This window comes from Xiphias gladius, chromosome 22 (genome assembly GCF_016859285.1).
Source record: "Xiphias gladius isolate SHS-SW01 ecotype Sanya breed wild chromosome 22, ASM1685928v1, whole genome shotgun sequence".
In the NCBI taxonomy this organism is placed as follows: Eukaryota; Metazoa; Chordata; class Actinopteri; order Istiophoriformes; family Xiphiidae; genus Xiphias; species Xiphias gladius.
In genome coordinates, this window is record NC_053421.1 from 16,440,769 (window position 1) to 16,464,225 (window position 23,457).

General features: G+C 41.6%; 2 protein-coding genes across 6 annotated transcripts in view; one reads left to right on the top strand and one right to left on the bottom strand.

Annotated features, from left to right (window-relative positions):
• The window catches only part of galnt1 (UDP-N-acetyl-alpha-D-galactosamine:polypeptide N-acetylgalactosaminyltransferase 1), a 45,865-nt gene extending 37,648 nt beyond the window's left edge, over window positions 1-8,217 (top strand). For 3 of the 5 annotated variants that reach the window (XM_040117849.1, XM_040117850.1, XM_040117851.1), the window contains exons 9-14: window positions 910-1,027; window positions 1,360-1,540; window positions 2,697-2,836; window positions 3,070-3,168; window positions 3,393-3,527; window positions 4,056-6,901. In XM_040117849.1, the coding sequence (XP_039973783.1) occupies window positions 910-1,027; window positions 1,360-1,540; window positions 2,697-2,836; window positions 3,070-3,168; window positions 3,393-3,527; window positions 4,056-4,202 (820 nt within the window). In that variant the 3' untranslated portion in view covers window positions 4,203-6,901. Of the gene's footprint in view, window positions 1-909; window positions 1,028-1,359; window positions 1,541-2,696; window positions 2,837-3,069; window positions 3,169-3,392; window positions 3,528-4,055 lie in introns of all 5 variants that reach the window. The other 2 variants (XM_040117848.1, XM_040117852.1) reach the window with 1 other exon arrangement.
• Window positions 8,218-9,548: 1,331 nt separating this feature from the next.
• On the bottom strand, window positions 9,549-22,853 carry tmem245 (transmembrane protein 245). Its single transcript, XM_040118011.1, has 17 exons — window positions 22,180-22,853; window positions 21,255-21,372; window positions 20,568-20,663; window positions 19,723-19,830; window positions 19,011-19,214; window positions 18,747-18,916; window positions 14,776-14,880; window positions 14,605-14,687; window positions 14,405-14,495; window positions 14,194-14,292; window positions 13,948-14,079; window positions 13,474-13,596; window positions 12,621-12,766; window positions 12,317-12,417; window positions 12,037-12,211; window positions 11,198-11,392; window positions 9,549-11,104 (listed from the first exon to the last, which is right to left on the bottom strand). The coding sequence occupies exons 1-17, from the start codon at window positions 22,777-22,779 to the stop codon at window positions 11,056-11,058; spliced, it is 2,595 nt and encodes an 864-aa protein (XP_039973945.1). The 5' UTR covers window positions 22,780-22,853; the 3' UTR covers window positions 9,549-11,055.
• Between the last annotated feature and the right edge of the window lie 604 nt (window positions 22,854-23,457).

The following is a 23,457-nucleotide window of genomic DNA, read 5'->3' on the forward strand; positions in this document are numbered from 1 at the left end:
AAAAATCGATCAGTTTTACATTCTCAGTACAAAACACCAACCTTTTATTTATAGTTTGTGTCACTTTCTTTATTTATTGTAGCAGTGTTTGTGTTTATTTCAGTTTCAGGGTGTTTTTTGGTAATAAACAGTATTGTTAAGTGATAAACACTCACTGTTTATATAAATGGTTTTAATTAGACATTTTTTTTCCAACACTGTACATGTTAAAGATTCACTGTAAATCAGTAGGTTTTGTTTGCTTTACTGTGATGTGTTTGAGTCTTGTAAAAATAGTGATTTTAATTGTAGGGTGAGTTAGAAGGCTTTGATATGTTACAGTAAAAAGAAAAGTACAGACACATATAAATAATATTGCCATAATTCCCTACTTTTAGCTCTACTGTTACTATCTGTGGATGTTAAATAACATCTGTGTATTATTTAACAAGTGAGTATTTGTTTTTCTCTACTTCTGTGTTGCTTATTATTTCCGAGTCTCTGCTAAATGCTGCAAACAAACCATCACCCCATTTGCTCTCAGGATGTGTTTCATCTGTTTTCCTTTGTGTGTATGCAAGGTATTGTGTGTTGATAAGTGAACTTGGATGTTAAATGAAAGCAAAAACAGGCAGCAAGGAAAATAAGCCTGATGTACAAAAGAGGAAACCATTCTGTAAGGGAGAGAAATGGGAGGACAGCCTTGAGGCCATTAAACACTGACACGACCGTCACAACAACAGAGAAGCGAGCAGAAAAACAAAAAATGAACAAACAGGAAATTAGCAAAGAAGGGGGGATGGGAGCTGCGAAATATAAAACTCTGATGGAATCTGTAGATAGTGCGACCTTTAGAAAGCAGGCCTTAAGTGAATTATTTGGCACTAACTCATCTCACTCTTAATTTACCCTCTTCTCATCTATCTCTAGGACTCCCACCATGGCAGGTGGCTTGTTCTCCATAGACAGAGATTATTTTCAGGAGATCGGCACGTATGACGCAGGCATGGACATCTGGGGTGGGGAGAACCTGGAAATCTCTTTCAGAGTGAGTGAACACACCTGACATGACTTTATTCTTCCATTCACTGCCAGGATTTGACGAGTGTCTGCTTGTGTTCAGAGACATACCTACACGTCAGACTTGTGAGTTTGACCACTCTGACTAAATTGTTGACTTGACTAATACTTTGTCAGGCGTCATCCTGACTGGCTCTCAATCAAACTTATTCAGACTGTCACAACACAGACAGGACCAGTCTGCGTCATCCATCTCCCAGCAGAGTTCCCTGGTCAGCCTGTGTTCATTCAGCGAGCAAGCCTTACAGTGTCTGCATCCTACACAGTATACTGTACGTGTTTGCCTGTTGGTCTTCACAGATCTGGCAGTGCGGTGGGACTCTAGAAATTGTCACATGCTCTCATGTGGGTCACGTGTTCAGAAAGGCAACACCCTACACGTTTCCCGGAGGAACGGGACAGATCATCAACAAAAACAACCGACGCCTGGCAGAAGTCTGGATGGATGAATTTAAAAACTTCTTCTATATCATCTCTCCTGGTGAGTGAGACACACTATTACTGTGTGTGTGTGTGTGTGTGTGTGTGTGTGTGTGTGTGTGTGTGTGTGTGTGTGTGTGTGTGTGTGTGTGTGTGTGTGTGTGTGTGTGTGTGTGTGTGTGTGTGTGTGTGTGTGTGTGTGTGTGTGAGAGAGAGTGTGAATAAGTGTGTGTATTTGTGTGTATGAGCTCATGCAAGTATGCATGTATGTGCTCATGTGTGGAGGTTAATCTTTCTGGCAGGTGTGATCCATCCATTAACCCAGTGACAGTGTGATATTGTAGTTGCGACCCAGCAGTGCAGGACTGGGGGCGGCGAGTAATTTCATGCTACGAAGCGTATTGAAATCGCACAAAAACTTAATATGTATGACTGTCTCTTTGCAAAAGAAATCCTTTCTGTTAATTTTTTTAATGTTCCTATTTGTTTTGTTTTTTAAATTTTGTTTTGTGAAGCACATTGTATTTGCATGTGTTTGTATAAACTATGCCGTATAAATAAAGTTTTATTATTTAGACACGTTAAAGTGCCTGTTTCTGCTCCTTCTCTGTCATAGCTCACAAAGTGGCAAGTAAGAAGTGGATTATCTTGCGAGACTGGGTTGAAGTGTTTAGACTTTTTTTTTTTCTCCTGAAACTACGTTTTTATTGGAATCATGAGTCATGGATTCACGCCAACTAAGGACGCTGCCCTCTGCAAAGGAGCCAGCCCCACCTAGTTTAAAGATGATTTCATACTCAACAAATTCAGATTTTTGTTGGAGTAGCCCTTCAACATTAGGCTTTTTCAAGCACCTGACCATCTGTCAAGTGAGCTCTGCAATTCAGTGATATTGGGTGTGTGTTTGGGTGCTTCAAATCAATGTGTGGCCTTGTTCTACTTTACCAACAACAGCCTTTAAATAAGGATTATACTGTATGGAAAAATGCATTTAAAAGCCGTGCAACAACAAACCCAGGACTACATGAGTGTAGTTTGGTGCCATAGTCACTGACCTTTATGTTTGTGTGTGTGTGTGTGTGTGTGTGTGTGTGTGTGTGTGTGTGTGTGTGTGTGTGCGTGTCCATGTGTGTGTGCGTGTCCGTGTGTGTGTGCGTGTCCGTGTGTGTGTGTGTGTGCGTGCGTGTGCGTGTCCGTGTCCGTGTGTCTGTGTACAGGTGTGACCAAAGTGGACTACGGTGACATCACATCTCGCACTGCTTTGAGACAAAAGCTTCAATGTAAACCCTTCAGTTGGTACTTGGAGAATGTCTACCCTGACTCCCAGATCCCCAGGCACTATTACTCCCTGGGAGAGGTACACTCACATACAAACAAACACACACACACACAAACACATAAACATACACACACACACACACGCACACAAACAACACTATCTGACTCACAACATTTAAGACACTGTCATTCACTGTAAGACTGTTTGAAAACCAAGAGGATACAAAGCATCTAAATCATTTTGAATTAAAAGGTGTGGTTTTATGTTTTAACGGTGTTGATTACTGTGGTTTCTGTGTGTGTTCGGCTCAGATACGCAATGTGGAGACCAACCAGTGCCTGGACAACATGGCCCGCAAGGAGAATGAGAAGGTCGGCATTTTCAACTGCCACGGCATGGGAGGCAACCAGGTAACATTGGACCAAGACAGAGCAAAAAACAACATAAAGAAACAAATACAAACAGAAAATAAGAAATGAACTGTGTTTACGTAAACCGTTAACACTTAGCTGCAGCCCCATTGCAGTCATTCATGGAGTTAATCATAAAAGAGAGGCGCTAGTAGAAGTGTTTAGGAGAATAAAAATGCAAAAGATTTGTTTTAAAAGCTGGAATCTGTTCATGTGACATGCAGGTTTTCTCCTACACGGCCAATAAGGAGATCAGGACAGACGACTTGTGTCTAGACGTGTCCAAGCTTAACGGACCCGTCATGATGCTCAAGTGCCACCACCTCAAAGGCAACCAGCTCTGGGAATACGACCCTGTGGTGAGTGGAAGAAATTATGAAATGAATTATGAAAATATACATGTTACCGGCATGGGAGGACATAATAAACATACGGATTCACAAGTACAGTGATTTTACACCTACAATTGGTTCTCATGCAGGTCAGACAGGTACAGAAAATTAGGTTGTTGATTCAGACCAGAGAAACCTCAAAATGTATATATTCCCAAAGCTATTCATGTTTTGTTTGCTTTATTCTATTTGAAATTAGTATAAATAAAAAAACAACAATAACATGGATGAAATGAAAACAATAAAGGAGACAAAAAAAAAAGGCAAAATAGTGAAACAACTTAAAAGGAAATATATGTTTTTGTCATTAAACAAAAAAATTACAAAATGAAACCCAAGGAATTTCGAGATAGAAAATTAAACTAGGAACCTTGTGTACAGATTTCCAATTTAATATAGATTTATTTACATGCTCGTGTGAATTCAAATTAACCGGTCAAAAGCCTGATTTGCATCCTCTCACACACACGCGCTCTGTGTCTCCATGCTGTGCAGAAGCTGACTCTGGTCCACGTTAACAGTAACCAGTGTCTGGACAAGGCCAGTGAGGAGGACAGCCAGGTGCCCAGCGTCAGAGACTGCACACACACGCGCTCTCAACAGTGGCTGCTCCGCAACGTCACACTACCGGAGGTCTTCTGACCACACTCTGCACACTCACAAACACACACACTCACACACACAGCGGCCCAGAGTAAGCAATGAGGGGAATGGACGTTTATTAAAATTGGGCACCGGGAAAGGAAAGACTTCCCATGAGGGGACTCAGGAAGAGAGGAGGACGGATTGGTCGGTACTACCTCTGCCACGGATCAGAGGGAGGAGTGTGTTTGACCCTCCTCACAGTGGGAAGAGAGGAAAGACTCCCTCTAGGAGAGGATGGCTGTTCTACATTTCTTTTGTGTTTTTTTTTGTTTTGTTTTTTGGGTTTTTCTTGTTTTTTGTTTTATTTTTAAAGATTTTAACCGCGCAGAGTGACTCGCTCTTGGGTGTGAATATGAGACTGGCTGGTGGTGTCGAGGTTCTGCACTCACAGCTTCCCTGGACAAAGCAGTTCACCCCTCAACTCATCACTTAAGGTTTACTGACTGCCTCTTATTAGAGAGATGTGTGCACTTATGTGAGTGTGTGTGTGAATGGGTGTGTGTACTCTGAGATGAATGTATGCTTTGAGAAGAGGGCTGAATTCCTTGTTGAGTTTTTTTTTTTTTCTTTTTCTTTTTTTTTAATTTAATTTTGTAATGGATTTTGAAAATGAACTCTAGTGAACTCCAATGAAGAAGGGTGCATGAGTACGTGAGCGTGTGTGTGTGTATGTGTGAGACTGTCATGTATGCATGTGTCTGAACCCCTCCTACAGTCTTGCAGCAGTGTGTGTCTCCCTCTGGTGTTACTCCTCAGCATTTCATCATACAGACTGAAGCCTCCACACTGAGGAATTTTCCAAGGGACTGCACATTAAAAAAACAAAAAACAAAAAAATGAAGACCGAGAACGAGGACCCTACTTCTGCCATCAGCAGAAATCTAGTGATAGAGAAAAATGATGTTTGTGATATCTTGAGATTTCTATGTCCAGTTTTTACATGGCTTTTGTCTGTTTCTACAGTCCTGTGAGAGTGCCACAGAGCAGTAACCCTAGTCTGTCTGTCCGTCTCTCTTGTCTTTAAAGATGTTTAACATAGAGCTAACACACACACACACACACACACACACACACACACACACACACACACACACACACACACACACACACAGAGGACTCTCCATATGTAACTGATGTTCACTGCCTAATCTAGTGTTAAACAATAGGGAACTCTCCCATAAGGCACTACATAGTCAGAAAACACGCGCACACACACACACACACACACACACACACACACACACACACACACACACACACACACACACACACGCCCTGTATACATATAGGAAAAAGGCTGCACTGGCCTCATACTTAAATCCATTTTGGCGTATCTTCTTCTCAATGACCTCTCAAAAAATACACTCCAAGGGCTTCTTAACTCCAGTGGAGTGTGTGGATGGATGTATCGGTGTGGGTGTGAGTGTGCGTATTCAGTACTAATCCCAGTCCATCAGCTCCCTGTTTACTAGAACAAACAGCTCTCAGAATCCTCGCTGTTGGACAACCGAGAGCCCGTAGCATAGATTGAGAGCAGATCAGTGTATTCCTGCTTCCGTTGTACAAAACGAGCTGCTTTTATTTGCTGGACAGAGCCAAGCCCCTGCACTCTCTTGAGGACATATCTACAGCAGGACAACAATGCCTGGAAAGAGGTTGTTATATCACAGAGACGTCGCTGAGGTGTGTTTAGGAGAATTAATCAGGGACAGAATTATAATTGTAGAGAGCTGAAGGTAGGTAAAGGGTTTAACTGTGGATCACAAAGAGCACAGCAGCAGCAAATGACATATCTTAATCCATAACTGCATATCTCACTCTGCAAGCTCACCTGCAGTATTTCACTATTCACATCTCAGTTAGCCAAACAGGTTGAACAGTTACATCAGTGTCATTTCAACCATCATGCTTTCTTTATACTTTTTTTTGTATCACTCTTGCAGCTGCAAGTCAGGGCAGGAGAGATGATTTCATAAAGGTTTTAACCATTTAAGCTTCCTCCAGTGGAGGAAGGGTTTACACATTTAACACATCATTGGTTCATCTTTGTTGTGGACATGGTAGTGAGAGGAGGCCGTCGACTTTTTTTCTTTTTTCCCATATCTGAGTGAGTGACTGTGGTAAAGATGTGAACGTGGTTTGATTGTGACACGGGGGGTATCGATTGTTCCAGGCTTCCACACTGAGCTGATCCAAATGTAGAAAATAAAGGTGAAAAGGTTTACAGAACAATACAAGGACAATGTTGTTTTCTGACTCTGTCTGCATAAATGCTCATAAAACACACACGCTCTCTTCAGTCAGGAACACTAGCAGTGCACAAAGGTCAAAGACAACAACTCTCCTGCGTGAAGATAAGCTAATTATTTCACAAAAATGTGAGTTAAGTTTGATTTTAACCTGATGATTAAGTACATAGCCCAGCTGGTCAATATCAATATTTGAGAGTTTAAAAAACATTAAATCAGTACTGTATGTCTGCTACTTTCTATTTTTTCATAAACACATACTGTAATCACATGAGGATTGTTAAATTTGAGGTTGACGTTCTTTTCTTGACCTCGGAAAACAGTAGTTAACCAAACAATCTCCACTTAAAGGTGCTCTGTGGCGTTTTCTTGTAAACAAACAAAAGTTATGTTTACATTCATGCGACATGTTTATCCTTGAGGCCTGACAAGTGAATGCATTTAATTCATCATAAATCAATTGAAAAAAATTTTATTTAATGTTTGAAATCATCCATTGTTTACATGCATGTTTACTAGCTTGCAGTCCTCTTCTTCACTGCCTTTGTCGGTGAATTACATTGACCAAAAAACGTAATCAGTGGCCTAGCGTGAAACCAACTGCAAGACGTTCCTTGCATTGCCAGCATGCTTTTGCTAATGACTGTGCATCCTCGTGAGCGTGCGCTATACAAACAATATAAGGACCCATTTGTAAAAACATTGATCCATTGTCTACTAGTGTTACCACGGGTTACCTTTAAGATCCACTTACTTGGTTCATCCTGTGTGATCCAGTTGGAAGCTCCAGAACAAGTGAGTAAGTGGACCTTGAGTGGAGGTTTTTTTTCTTTTTCTTTTTCTTTTTTTTTTTTGGTCAACTGCTGTTTTTCAAGGTCGAAAATGAACTGTCAAGCTCGATGGTGAAGCTCAAAGAAGTCCTAAAGTACCCTGAATAATGTAAAGTTTGAGCAGCTACAATTCCATCACAACTGAGCAGGTCTATCCATTGATGGGAACTGTGACACAATCAAAAGCTCCAGAACAAACAAGTAAGTGGACCTTGAGTAGAAATTGTTTTCTCAATGATTAAATTTGTTGTCTCAAGAATTGTGATATATACTGATCAGGATATTCTATAGTTGATGGATATATGTTACTTATAGGCTGAAATATAAGCTGATACCAATATACTGTGTGTGTGAGGAGCTCATATCAACTGATATATTGGCTGATTTGTCAGTCTGGCTCTAATTGATCACTAATATGTAATTCTTAGCTGCTAAACCAGACGCCCTGCTGCTTGAAGAGATCAGTTTTTAAAACAAAGAGGCAGAGTAAAACTAAGTGGTAAGAAGCTAGATCAGTCTTGTGGGGGAATGGGACTGTTGTCTGTCTTTTTAATCATCAGCATGGAGCAGCGGGCAGGTAATCGAGTCGGGCAGCAGACTGAGTACATGTTTTGTGAACAGTGGATTATTCAAACTCTGTGACTTGATCTGTTGAATTATTCATTAGTCAGGATTAAGCCCACAAGAGCCATAAGGAAGACATATTACACAACAGTGTTTTGCATACAGATCTTTAATATTACACATTGATGCATCTGCATTTGTTTTCTGATTGCATCTCCTGTATAGTAAATAAGGTATTGGGATGTTCCAACACAGCTTCTCATTACAGAGATTACCAATCATTCCAGCTGAAATAAGACCAAACATCAGGCTCTAAAAGTTGCATTGTTTAGACATATTCAGTGGTCAGAAAGGCAGAGAACGCAGATGTCAAAGAGTGTGAACATGAAACTGAAGCCATTCTAACAATAAAATCTCCTTTGCGTTGGGTTTTTGTTTTTTTTATTTTTTGTTTTGTTTTTGTTTTTTACAGATTGTCAGTGCATGAAGTTACCTGGAAAGCCATGGTTTCAGTTCTTGGGTAGGAGGATAATATTTTCTGTGCTTTATGAACTCACTGTGAACTGCAAACACTTCATGATGTTAACTGTATTATTTTACGTTTATGTTGAATACATAAATATGAATACAAAAAACTTACAAATAACAAGCTTCAGGCATTCAGCACTGACACGATATAGATCAAATAGACTTTAGCTAGTTGAAAATAAAGTAGTTATATCTAAATTGAGAGGAAAGATGCCTGGCTTCAGCTACACCATAGATTTCCTTGGATTTGATGTTTATTCTGTCCATCTGTCCCGAGCGTCGCTGACACATTGACAATCTGTAAAGCCTTCACAGAACAGATGACACCGTCTGACTCAACTCCCACAAACACAGAGGGAAGCTTTAACTTTAATTCATCCAGGGAAAGTTAGACTTTTTTTTTCTTAGTTTGTAGCCTCTTATATCCACACTGTTCAACAATAGCCCCCCACTGAGTCATTGCCCGTGATTGGTTCTCATGTTAATTTGACACAGAACATTATTCTGTTCCAGGATTAGAACCTTATGCACTACTTTAATAAGTCTATGGAAAATATATTAGCAGTTTAGCAGCAGATAAGATGCTTTGCTTTTTGTCTTTTTTCCTTTATGTCATTGAGTAAACACACCAATCTCCAGACCAACCTGTTTAGGGTTTGCATGGACTGATTTTGTAACCATGACAGTGAAAAGGGCCAAAGTAAATATTTTCCTTCAAAGAGAGGATAAAACCCTCTTCAGCTGAGAGCTTAAAAGAGCAGTCAATGAATCGATCCATAGAAAATTAACTGACAACATTTTTGATAATATTTTTATAGTCCTACATTTAAAGCAAAAAAGCCAAATATTTTCAGCAGCCATTCACTGAGTAAGATTTTAAGTACAAGACTTTTACTTAAATGGACAATTTTTAGTTCTACTTGAGGAGGACTAAAAAAACTTATCTGTTTCATTGTAAATTCAATATCTTTGGGTTTTAGATGGTTGGTCTAACAGAACATCTACTCTGGGAAATTGTAACGAGCATTCTTCACTTTTTCTTAAGATTTATAGACAAAACATTCAATAAATTAATTTTTTTTTTAAAAAGACAATGAAAATAAGCAATAGTTGCTACAGACGAGTTACCCAACAAAGACACAGCAGTTCAAATGAAAATGTTTATTGTCAGTGCATATCCAGTTATTAAAAAAAGCACACACAAAAACAGCAACAGCATCAAATAAAAGTATAGTATTTTAGTCAAACAGTGAAACCGTTGCTAAATCACATGCTTGTTCCAACCCAGACCACATCACCCCCCCCCCCTCCAGTAGCTAACACAGTAGCCAACACAGTAGCCGTCAATAATCAATGTGTCGCATTACATACACGATTAATCTGTACAGCCCATTTATTAAAGCTTCACGTGATGTAAACTACTTCATACTGTCCTTTCAGAAAAGTGCTCTGACTGTACTTAAAATATGGGGTGGACAAGTGCAAGAGTGGAGGAGGTGAGTAGAAATTATATATATCAGACATTTGTAAGGGATGTGAGGTGTGTGAGATCTAAACTACAGATGAAATCACAGCCATACCAAAAGTTGAAAAGTGCTCACAAAAATACTCAGTCACATTTGTCAATGTCAACATCCTCTGTAAACATCCTTCAATACTGACAGATCGGCTAAGTGTGTTAAAAAATGAAAAGCTTGGTTGCGTGTATTTGCCCTCACAGTGTGAAAAAAAAAAAAAACTTAACTTTGACATGAATTAAAAAAAAAAAAAACAAAAAAACTGAATCCCTCAGCAATCCTGTGTGTCTCGGACTCAAGCCTGATTCCCTGGATGCAGGTCGTCTAATCTGATCCACTAAAGAAATCATTGTCAGTCTAAAACTGTGGCCATTAAAAAAAAATAAGCAAGAACATTTGCGAACATTCAACTGTACTGATACTAAAAAAACAGTACTAACAAAGCCTGGTCCAGGAGAGCAGGAGTGTATGTCTTTGCTAAAGCAGAGATCTAGTGTTGCAGACTCAAAGCTAACACCACTGAAACATGAATGACACTTTAAGTTAAACTAAGAACGGTCAATAACTTGTTCTCTTGAGCCTGGCGTGGGGACTTCTGTGGGGAGAAGTGTTCAAAGCCGGCCTTAACTACAAACTCCATAAGGAGAGAGGTAGGGAGTAGAAATACTGCGTGACCACATTCCGTGGTTTAAACACAGCCAGGGTGTGCGGGGTGGTTTTCAGGGGCCTTGAAGATAAAATACATCATCTTACGATTCACAAACCACAGGATAATTTTAGGCATTTCTCAATATTACAAAATCAATGTAGGCACTGAGTTCTGAAAGATAATGTGATTAGCAACAATGTCTCCACCGTTCATAATCATAAAGACCACTGTGATGTCGTCGGTCAGTGTTTGGGATCTGGATGTAGGCTCACACTTGTGAGTTAAGGGTCTTGAATGAGAGCAGTTGGTCCCATATCGCTCAGAGAAACAGCTCTGGTAAGCAGATGGCATCATGGGTGATCAGTCATTACACCGCCATCTCTTCTTGGTCGGGGCTGACTCCTGTAGAGCCGGACGCCGTAGGGAGGAGCTTCAGAGAAGAGAGCACTTCCCCTGAGGAATCAGCCAATAGGTAGCCGGATGACGTTTCCACAGGGACACGCTCTCGCGCTCTCACTCACTGGTTTTCTTCAAGACCGAGGGGCTGGAGTCCGTGAAGGTCCTGAAAGGGACAAGCAAGAGAACTATGACGGTGTGGTTGCGTTTATGTGAAGATTTGATCAGCTGTCTTCATGTGTTTCAGGCGTTGTGTTACCTGATGGGGTGGAGAGGCCAGGTCGACTGCACCGGTGTGGGCACTGCAGAACTGGGGCTCATTAACATGGCACTGTAGATGTTGGCTGCCACCACCAGGATGCAGAGGAGAATGGGCCCGATGATGGCGCCTTCCAGTCCCAGATAGTACGCTCCACCTGCCACTGCCAGACCTGTTAGGTACGGGTGTCCACCCCTGAGACACAGAGGCAAGAAATGGTGTCAAGCGATACTTACAGAACTATATTTCTGCTCCTTAAAGGACAGGTTTTAACGAGATTACCCGCTGCTGATACCTAATATTAGCTTCAGCTGAACTTCGGTATGCATTTTTATAGTTATATAAAAGTCTGCTTTCCCATAGGTTTATATTTCCCTTTACCCTAAGCCTAACCCAACAAGTTATTTCTGAAACATTTAACCATAATCCGTAAATAAATTCCTAACCACAACTATGAGGGCAGCACTGTGGGAAACACTATTCCAAGGGAAGCAGGCTTCGACAGGAGGCCAGGCTGCCATGAAGAGCTGAGAATGAGTATTTTCTGGCCCTCTGTCTCGTGTTGTTTTCATTAGGTCTATCTCCTACACCCAACAGTTGATGAAACTGGCTGAGGCAAATGGAGACAATGTTAATAGATTTCACCAACAGCAGGGTTTCCTCTCATAGCCGTTTTAGGGTACCAACAAGGCTTGAATGTGTTATACTAACAGTCACAGGGGGATGTTGAAATGTGTTGGGCAAATGTTGCAGTGCAACAAGGGGAAGCTCAAAAACCACACACACACAAACACACACAAACACACAAAGCCGGTAGCAACGGTGACAAACATACCTACCCAGAAATATCAGAGTAGATGGCTGTATCTACAAAATATGTCGGAAGCAGATGGCAGATCAGCAGCAGCACAGCCTTGACGCCTTCGCCCTGCGCCAACCACAAGTCACACACTGCTGGCACCGCTGCCCAGTAGGTCCCCAGGAACGGCACAGCACCCAGAATGGCAGCCAGAGCTTCAGCCCAGGAGAGAGGGAGTCAGAGAGTGAGAGAACACCGAGTGTGGCTTGGCAGGTGCACATGCAGTGCCAGCATGATCTGCTGTGTACACACTGACTCACCAGAAGGAATGAAGACAATGTTGATGCCAAAGATGGTGTGAGTGAGCCAAGTGTACAGGCCGTAGAAGCCGGCCATTTTCAGAGAGGCGTCAAACACTCCTCTTCAGTACACACACACACACACACACACACACACACACACACACACACACACACACACACACACACACACACACACACACACACACACACACACACACACACACACACACACACACACACACACACACAGTCAAAAATAATCTCGATGACATATATTTATAGATTTTGTAGATACTTAAGATGATTTTGTGCATGTGACTACCTGATGGCCTCTTCTACAGACTGGCCTATGATATTGGAGGAAGGTCCGGGCTGTGAGAGAGGGGTCAGGCTGATCACCCATTTGACAGGTTTGTAATATTCACCACTGGAGCTCAGCAGGTAGAAAAGAGTGGTCAAGAAAATCACCTGCATACACACAAGAAACAGCACCAAAATGATTCATCAGAATAGACAGGTAAAATTAGTTCATTGGTTATAATCATTTTAACCAAGAACATATTAAAATAAGGTGTGTAGAAGTTGGTAGACTGTGTGGACACCAGGGTACAACAATGGAAAGAAACCCAGGAAATTAGAGCTGCAATGAGTTGTCGACAGAAAGAAAATTAATTGGCAACTACTTTGAAAATCAGTTAATTTTTTAATTCATTGTCAAATGTGAAGATTTGCTGTTTTTTTTGTTTTTCTTTGTCAATTATGACAGTAAATTGAATATCTTGGGGTATTGACTGTTAGTCAGACAAAACAAGCAAACTGTAGACCTCACCTTGGGATCTGAGAAATTTTGAATGCCAATTTTTTTACTATTTTTTAACATTTCATAGACAAAGCAACTGAGAAAATTAACTGCAGATTACAGGACATACAACATGTTGTTTTATAAATATATTGTTGAATCTGTGTTGCGACTCTTCTGCATTACAGCACAGACTAATTTTTGTTCTGAGTGCAAACCGGTTTTACCTCAGCTGGAAGTGCAGATTTTGCTGGTTTCAACACACCAGGTAAACAAGGGTGAGCAAGGCAATTCTTCCTAATGTTGCCAACAAACCAAACAAAACCACTCCATGTCATTTTGAGCGAGATGGTTTATAACTGTCAGTGTTTCATACCAGACTCAGAGCGAAGTTGAGCAGAGCCGTGCCGCTGTGGAACAAGACAGTGAAGAGGGTGGTTGTGGTGGAGATGAGGAGGCCAACATTCCTACTCATTACTACCCACAGAGACTCCAGGATCTACAAAACAACAAGGAAACAGTAAACATGTCATCCACAGGAAAACTGTACACCCCTTTGAGACACAAAGTTATAAATATTTCAGTGATTTGTGACCTGCAGTTTTTATTAGAGGCCAATTGAGGCAGTGCTGACATACAGTACAGTGTTCCAAAAATGTTTTATTAAAATCCGTTCACTGATTCTCTGAAATACCATTTTGATAAAAGGAAAACAAAGGATGTAGCACCCCACCCCCATGGGTGTCTGTAATATTGCATTTGATGATGGACTGACATATTAATCAAAGCAAAACATATGCAAATCCTCTGCATCATACATAAGATAGTGTAAAAGCACATCCATACTTACAGACAGCAGAGTCTCAATATTTTCCTGCAGAAACGAGGCGATATCCTTCCAGTCCAGGATGTCTACTAACCAGCTGTTCTGTCTCTGAACCATTATCTTCTGACCACGGTGGCGTCCGGAGTGGGTCACATTCTGGAAAATGCATGGAATATTTTATGACTTTGACATTTTAAGCCACTGTAAAGATACTTCCTTAACATCAAGAGGTTAAATGGACTGGCCCGACCTCCAATGTCCTAATACTACCTTCACAAACCAGGAGTGGTACAGTCGGTCCCAAAGCTCCAAAACTTGTTTCTCAATCACTGCTGTGTGGTTCACCTTGTCTCCTAACATCTTATGAAGCTGCACACAGGAAAAGAAACACAGAAAGATGTGTTGCATAACTGGCTGTCAAACTATTTACACTCTATTCATAGTGGATGTGAAATAAATCATAGACAGTTATGATTCCCACCTTCTGTGTTATCCATTCTCTCCCATGTTGATAAACATTAGTAGCGGCTGAATTCAGAGCCTTTTGGACCACGCGAGCCTCTGGAAGCCAACTAGAGGAGGACAGTATCAGAAAGAAAGAAAGGTGTTCAGAACGTGAGAAACCATATCTCCAAATGCAAAAAAGGCAAAAGTGGTCTAAAAGAGATTAAACTGTCCTACTTGGCCCATTCTGGATGGTTAGACACAGTCTCGTTGATGAGGTTACTGGTTACCTCGATGATGTGAACACTCTCATGATGAACCTAGAAAGATAAAAGTTACTTTGTTATCCAAGACGATGTCAGCGCCACCGAAAGGCAGTGAAGTCATTCAGCAGAACAAAACCAGTACCATAGCTGTCAGCAGCAGAGCCATGAGCAGGGTCCCTGTGACCAGGAGGAAGATGATGAAGATGCTGATGATTTTATCCAGAGATCGCTCCAACCAAACGATCATCTGCACGAAGAGGCGGGAGAAGACAGACACAAAGAAATAGAAGGGGGGGGGGTCGAGAGGTGGTAGAGTAGAAACAAAGTCAGCACTGTTCTGAAGGGACTGAACACTACAGTGATCAGACACATGGAGAAACCTGCGTCCTTTCCATGGGAAGAGGCCATTTTGAATCTAAAAGCTGCCCCCTTGGGCCCTGAGGACAATAAGGTAGTTGACTGAGTGAACCAAAAGCCAGGACATCTGCACACGTCTTTGCACTTCAGCACTGAAACATGCTGTGTGCGTGACTTATCTTACTGTCAGGATCTTTTATTTTGGAAGTACTGTGAGCATACCCATCAGTTTTTCAAAGGTCACATTCTGTTGAAAGGTGGCACAGTTCTTAACTCAGGTTTCTCAATGCTCCAAAACTGCATCGACAGCCAATTTATAACAGCATTAGTCTCCATTTGTATGTGTTTGTGCCCATGTGTTAAAATCAAGTTACTGAAACTGATGGCAAGTTACTGGAAGATGCTCTGTTAGTGGACATCTCTTTCTCATAAGACCGTGCCCTAAGGTTTTGTCATTACATGGATGGTGACGGATATGGCAGTCAGTACAGGTCAAGTAGGTAAAGTTGAGGGTGTATTTTTTTTTAAACATCTACAAGAATGTAGCCTTACCTTAAAGAGAAGAATGATACTTAGCAGGCTGACTTATGTGCATTAAATCCAGTACAAACAAAAAAATGGAAACACCACATCGAAACTGACTTTATTTTGAAAAAACTAAATAAGGCAATTCAACGGGCAAATTGATAAGTTGAATACCAATTAGAAGTAGGGGTCTGGTTTAAAAGAGTTCTGATAATCACCACCGCTGAATGCAACATGAGTTCACTAATAAAGTTTCAAATAGGCCACACAGTCATTGCATTGCTTACAAGCGCTGCATTTTTTTTTAATCATGAGTAAGAACAAAATACATGTTACAAACTAACTAAAAAGAAATCTCTGACTTGCACCACTGCCTCTGTGACACTGTATCGACTAAAACCACAACAAAAGCTTCTTAAATTAACATTCCTTTGAAAGCGAGGACACATGAACAAATTGTTGTCTGAGGAGCACAAACAAATCAAAACAATGTTATGAGTCACCTTTTTGGATCTTCCTGCACCTACATTATTTCATGCCAGAGGAAACCATTAATGCACCTCTGCCTCGGGCTGCTTTAACATTGTGGTGAACCCACAGCAGCCATCTTGTACAAGTGATAAGGTCAAATGCCTGCAATACCACTGTGAGCCATGTAATGCTATACCACCATTCAAGATGGGTTTCATGTCAAATGTCTACCATGCCCATCGCAGGGCTCAAACTCCAAACTTAATTCAACCTTTTATGCGTAAAGCTTGCATTATATATGTTTATATGTTTCTTACTGTCAAGACCAAAACCAACAATGTGTTAGTCCATCTCTGGGTACTTTCCAGTTTTCAGCAAAACTGATTCAAACAGAAGTAAATTGTGCATTGGCTGGAGACTACTTTCAAGCACAGATGAACACACATCTGGTGACTGAGTGAGTGTTTATGACAGCAGGATTCGGGATTCAGAATAAACCACAGTGTCTATCTTCATGGTAATGAAGGAACATGTCATCCAGTACAATGTTATGGTTCACTGATGTGTTTCCAATAGTTTTTCGAAGACAATACCAGGCTTTGGTTACACAGACAATAGTTAATAGTGGGATTAATTTATTGATGGTTTTGGTTTTTTCATGGGATTTGTTGATACTAAGAAATGTATAGAATATTTCAACTTTATCTTTTAAGCAAAGTTGATGCTAGGGTACATTCTTTGTCCCAGAAAACTGGAGCTTCATGAGGAAACATCTAATATCCTACTATAGACAGTTCAGGCCCCAGATGACATGACCACAAAGAGAAATAAAGCTCCTCTAAAGGTAAAAATTGGCCAAATTTCTTTTAGGATTCACAAACTGTTTGGTGTTTCCATTGTTTTGTCCTGCTCACCCATAAAATCTCCACAAGTGTAATCACATCTTTCAAAGAGTTGTTTCTGGGAGACCATGGGCAGTGTTTCTCCTACATCTGCATTAACAACTTCAACTTAAAATCAGGCTGTTTCATCAACGATTTTCAGAAGCACTGCCCTCTTCTCCCACTCTGCTCTGCTCTGTCTACATCAACCTCCTCTCCATGCAGCTCTGACACTCTCAAGCCAAACTTGCCAGTCAGATCATAGCAGGAAAGGTACAGACGGGGCTGGGGGATCAAAGACTCCCACCTCCCCCGAATGTAGCTTCCTGTAAAAAACAAAACAAAACCAAAAAAAAAAAACATTAAATAAAAGCACGGAGCAGGGAAAGCAGCGGGAGGACAGACATATAGACAGCATGAGGGGGTGATGACAGTGGATGAGTAAAGCGCCAGTTCAAGCTACTACGAGGTGTGCTCACGCCTTCACACACAAACACACCCACACATATATCCAGGTGATTTCTTTATCTTCGTCTCTTAACTTTTTCTCATATATACACACTCTTTCTGTCAGTCTCTCTTTCTCTCAGCACTCTGCTCCTCGAAATCATTACCTGCTTGTTAAGCCAATGCCAGAGCTTGGGAGGAGACAAAGAGACATTGGGAAGATTATTATTGGAAGGATCTGTGCAGCAGTCATCACACGTACCCATGCAACGACAACACAACTTCTGTTTGGGTAAAGGCAGTGAGGGATCAGAAAAGGCAGGCAGGATTTAACTACTGACCATACAGTGAGTGTGTGATGCAAATCACTGTGATTACAAACATAACTACATCCCAAAACCTTCAGAACAAAGACATATTTTAGTGTGAAAGGTGTCAGCAGTGAGGTAATTAGTATATTATACTATAATAATTATATTAAACCTGAGGATTGTGATTTATGTAGCAGTAGACTTATCAGTCATTCTAAGACACACCTCTAGTTAGGCCAAGAGTTGCTGGTATCAGAAAATTCTGTTTAATATGTTTTAAAGTCTTTTTAAAGCATTATTCATTGATTTTGGACAGTAAGGGCAGCATGAGAAGCTGTAAAAACAACAATGACATTATCACTTTACAAATTTGTTCTCTCTGGCTCTTCGCTGCTAAATGCTTCTGTTTCTGTCTGCACGTTGGTGCTGGGTAACATTTGTTTGTCAGAGCTTTTTCTGTGAAAACAGCTACCTGCTGCTGCTGGAAAAGACGCCGAGGGGAGCAGTGAAACTGAGCCAGAACAACGAAGTTGAAATCCAAAACAATTAACGGAAAGATGCTAAAACGCTCCATGGAGCTGAGGAGAACTGTTGAGTCTGGTGATGATTCTTCGTGGGCTCGTCACTATGACTGATACCTTACACATTACACATATCGGTTAATCTATTGTTAACATAAAAGTATGGATTAGGGACAAACGACGGAGGAAGCATCCCTCAAACTACCTGAAACTGATACAACAAGTAAAATTGTCCGTTTGTCAGTGAAAATATTTTAGTTGCAAGCTTCAAATAGTGTGTGGGATCCTTTTTTAATCATATGTTACTAGAACCAAATATATCTAAAATCCCTACAGACGGATTTAAAGTTTTTTATTCAACTTCATTTCATTTTTGGCCGTATTATTTTAATACTTTTACAGAATCCTTAATGACCTGTTGATATCCTGTTCATGTAACTGACAGCCCTGCTAGCCACTGACGGTGTTTAATGAGGACAGTGTAAGATAGTGTAACAGGAAACCTCTGTGTTCCCGGCTGAGGATGTGTGCAATCAAAGATAGAGGAAATAAGACCAGCAGCTGCACCAGCGGCACCTGTAGATCGGTCAGAGATGTTACCTTGGTGTCGATACGAAGCAGGAACTGAGCCAGGCCTCTGATTGGTCCAGGCAGCAGGGCCTCCTCTCGCTCACGTCCAAACTTCTCTAGCACCATCCACCACGAGGTAAGAGTCCGCTCTGCAAAGCTCTTCAGGCCAAAGTGGACCACCAGCTTCTTCAGCACCCACACTGAAGTATCAATGCAACATGAGCCTTAGTATAATATATGAAGAAGCATGTCAAGGGGTGTGTGTATTCACGTATGTCTGCAAATGTGTGTTACCAGCCACAGGGATAGGCAGCAGTTGAAGGATCCAGAGGTTGAGCCAGACCTGAACCAGAACTATGGCCCACACCAGTAGTATAAAGTAGATATCACTGGCTCTGTGGGAGCTTTTCTCTTTCTGGAAGAGGCCGGCTGGTAGTGAACGAGAGCCCTGAGGGAACCCAGGGGTGGCAGGAGGGCAGCCCACAGACTGCCCACCATCTTGGAGGAGATGAGAGGGAGAGGGTATAGGAAGCATATAAGAGGAAAATAAAGAAATTACAAAGCAATGAGGATGGATACTGGTTAGCTGTACCAAGTGCTAACCACCGTGGCTAAATGGGGAAGCCAAAGCTGAAGTTTCTTGAGCTGCATTTCCTCAAATGGGTGCTCAAAGTTAGAAACTTAATAGTCAATAGTTAATTTGACCTCTTCTTATGTAAATCTCTATGGTGCCTTTCAGGTTAATGTCCAATATATATAAAAGCTTGTCAAACAGTGTGTTTTAGGGCCTGTTTGCTTAATTAACCATGGTGGTTACTGATCGGTTATCACAAATCAGCTTCATTGAGCCTTCCTCCACTCTGCCTTTTCTCTCGCTCCAGTAACTGAGAAAGCCAAATCCGGAGTCACAAAGACACTTCCTCCGTATTAGTCTGTAGCCTATGCGTTGTACCTGTAATAAAAGCTTCTGTAAGGCGCTGAGTTGAATAAACCTAAGCTATCTTACCTGTAGTAGATTTTTCACTGGCCTCAGTTTTCAGCTGAAGGTTGCTACAGGAGATTGCCATGTAAATAGTATTAGCAGCGAAAGACAACACCTGCCCTGACAGCTCTCCTGGGGAAATGAAGAGACACAGATAACAACAGTAACTCACAGAGGCAGAGGGTGTCAGGAGCAAAAAAGCAACACTCTTTGTGTGTGTTCCCCATATGGTCTGATGTTCCTAACACGAGTCCAGTGTTTCAAAGACAAACCGTCGTCGTTATGTTGTAGGGAAAAAGAAAACCGAGCCACAAAGGGCAAAGAAAAATTGAGGCAAGATGTAACTTAATCTAAGTGCTGGTTGAGGTTGAGGGATAAGAAACCATAAAAACTGTCATTTCAGGAGGTTTGCTTTTCCACAGTTGAGTTAAAAGGATGATAGCTGGATAGACTATGGTAGATATGCTAGTTTTTATAAGCTTATTTGACCCATTTGAGTTTTAAAGCAGTAGTTCAACACTCTGGGAGATACGGCTAGACGCTCTCTCGCCGAGACTTACAGTACATGAGAAGACTGATACCAGTCTCATATCTGTAGGATAAATATGAAACTACAGCCAGCTTAGCTTGGCATCAAGACTGGAAACAGGGGGGAACAGCTAGCCTGATTCTATCTTAATGGAACTAAATCCACCTACAAGCACTTTTTAACAGCACATTATATCTCAATTGTTTATTCCATACTAAAAACATTTACCTGTGCTTTTTTTTTTTTTTTTTTAACCATATGTGTGAGTGCCCAGTTGATGAGGAGTTAAGGCTTCTTACTGTGGTAAATTGTAAATATGTGTGTGTCCATAATTCTTCACCTCTGCCAGGGACAGGTGGTTTCTCTTGGGAGCCCACGATGAGGAGTGTAACCACAACCACAAATATGGGGACTCTCCATGAGCCGGTCAGAGACACTAAAAACAGATGCAGAAATCAGGGTGATAGCTATGCATCTCCTCTCTGCTGTGGAGAAACTCGTTTTTTAAAACGCATGCTGTTTTGTTGACATTACTGTTGACATTATATCGGTGGAAATGTTGACATCTGGGGCACTACTTTGTCTTCTGGGACCAGCTGAAGCATATATGTAAACACGCTTTGCCACAAAATATGGGTTAAAATAAGCGACAAATAATTAACACGATGACATTGATCATTTGTATGATAACATTATTGTGAGGGCCCCTGCTTATTCTTCTCTTGAGCAGAACTCATTCTTGTTAGCTCTCAGTAACTTTTAACATTTCACGAGTAAAGGTCAGCACTTCTTTTCGGCACGCCTTGTGTGTGCTAAAAATACTTCCTCATCTTACTATGTCACTCTGCAGGACCTCTGTCTAATTGACTTGCTGACCTTTAGAGACATCTCCCTTATCTCCCCTCAAAAGTAGGCAAAATTTGAAGAAGTATTCCCAGGGGCAAAGAGGGAGTTTGCATGAAAGTACGAAATGATAACCAACACATGTGAACAGGCTCTCCAGGCTTCCTCTCGTCTCCCCACTCACCAATGTAGAAGAGCAGGACGGCCCAGACAGGAAGGGCCAGGGCCTTCAGGTAGCGCTCAGTTTGGGGACTCCACTTGAAACAAACCACCAACAAGTAGCCAAACACCACCGTGCACACCTGAGAAGAAACAAAGGATAACAAAAGACAGTCCTTTTGTGTTGTTTTACAATAATGCTGCTTTCCAAGTAAATGGTTCCAAGCAGCATTTCATTAGAAGCTAAAACCCTGCGTTATTGCAGGCTTTGCTTTTCACATTTAAAGCAGAGCTGATTACTATTAAAATACAATTGGCAACTAGTTTTGATAGTCGATTAATTATTCAAGTAATTTTTCAAGCAAAAAAAGCCAAGCATTCCATAGTTCCAGCTTCTCACGTGTGAGAACAGAGCATTTTTTTGGTTTTGTTTTAAATCATCCTAAATCTTTGAAAACCAGCAGATATTCAGCCTGGAGAAGCTGGAACTAGTGAATTTCAGGCATTTTTACTTAAAAAAAAGGACAAAAGATAAATCGGTCTACAAACTTTTTCCTAATTAATTTTCTAGGTTGTTTTAGCTCTGTAATGAGGTTCTTGTTTTACATGTCTGAATCTTACAGAAAGCAGGGGTACATGGTTCTCTGTCAATTTGAGACTCACGTCATTCTGCATACATTTGTCATACAGATACAGTAGAAAATAGTGGGGAAAAAATATAGTGACACTGATCTGAATCTAATCTAATAAGACCCGGCTCCGGGCCGAGTTGCAGACTGTTAAGGGTGACTCAGTTGACAGAGCTGACCTCGCCCACTCGGTAGCATCCACACTGGCTGACACAGAGGAACTTGTGTCATCGTTAAGGGGACGGGGGAGTGTGTGCGTGTGCGTGTGTGTGTATGTGTGTGTGTGGGTGGGTGTGTCCGTGTCCGTGTCCATTCGCTCACCCACAGAGCGTGGAAACAGTCAAGCGCAGCCCCGATGATCCCACAGACGTGCCCGAGGATCACCTGCATGCCGATGACGCTCCAGAAAAGGTAGAGGAAGTAAACCAGCGGAGCCCCGGCCCCAATCACCAGCAGCACCGTGAGCCTCTCCAGCACTAGCCTGCCCATCGCCTCCACCCCGTAGTTCACACACCACACCGGGACTAGCAGGGTGCCCAACACGATGGGCGTCCCCGTGTGCTGCAGGCCGCTTAGCCACGAGCGGCCCACCCGGGCCAGGGAGTATTTGAAGGGGTGGAGGAATGTCCCGCAGAGCACTGCCCAGAGCAGCGGGCGGAGGAAGGCCTCCAGGATGAAGTAGACCAGGACAGCTGCCCCGCAGCAGATTGCCACAAAGATCATCGCCCCCGTATTGTAGAAGGCCTGTTTGATGTTTTTATCAAATTTGAGGGAGGAGGGCTGGGTTAGCAGCTGGCTCACCATCCCGACGGCCGGCTGGACGCTCTCGGAGAAAGACACAGAGGGAGGCCGCCCAGTGCGAGGGCTCTCCGGCGGGGAGAGGGCGGCGGGCTCCGGCGCCGAGTCCTCCTCGTCTGCCATGTTCCCGGTCTCCGCTGCGGTAGTCTACCCTGAGATGCACTGCCGCCGCGTGAGGGAGGAAAACATGTGACGTAGCACTAACGAAATACCCAAGGGCACCATGGGCAATGCAGTGTATACGAATAAACAATCACTTCCTGTTTGTAGTTTTTTTATTTTTATTTCATACAATTCTGTTGTTCTTGTTTTTTTGCATTTTATGTTTTTGTTTGTTGCTATATTGTTAATATACTGCCGTTACAATTCATTATTATTATTATTATTATTATTATTATTATTATTTATTCAACAATGAATCTAAATAAACAAATAATGTTCTTGTTGTTCTTTTTAGGCATGACACTGCATAATGTATTAAGTCTATTGTTTTAAATCCATTATGTGTAGAAATTTTTCATTTCAGGTTTTGGTGCTTCACAGTGTTAGCATTAAAAAAAAACAACACTGTGGAAGACAGGAAGGCATATCAGCTGTGCCATCAGAACAATTTGAAAGATGATCTAATCACAATCAGATTTTTACACAACAGTGGCTTTATTATAAAAAGGGCAACAACCAGTGTTTAAAGTAAAGTGTTTTGGTGCCGTGGTACCGTACGCTTGTGGTTACAGCTACTATTTGACTGTTACAAGACGGTTTTATAAACAGGTTTAATTTATAAATGTTACTAAAAATGTG

What these genes read in the sequence shown, in the direction of transcription:
- tmem245 (XM_040118011.1), bottom strand. Translation starts at nt 22,779, where the DNA reads ATGGCAGACGAGGAGGACTCGGCGCCGGAGCCCGCCGCCCTCTCCCCG. An exon ending in ACTGTTTCCACGCTCTGTGG is followed by an intron (nt 21,373 to 22,179) that starts GTGAGCGAATGG and finishes GTTTCTTCTCAG; the next exon opens with GTGTGCACGGTGGTGTTTGG. An exon ending in AACCATCCAGAATGGGCCAA is followed by an intron (nt 14,496 to 14,604) that starts GTAGGACAGTTT and finishes GTCCTCCTCTAG; the next exon opens with TTGGCTTCCAGAGGCTCGCG.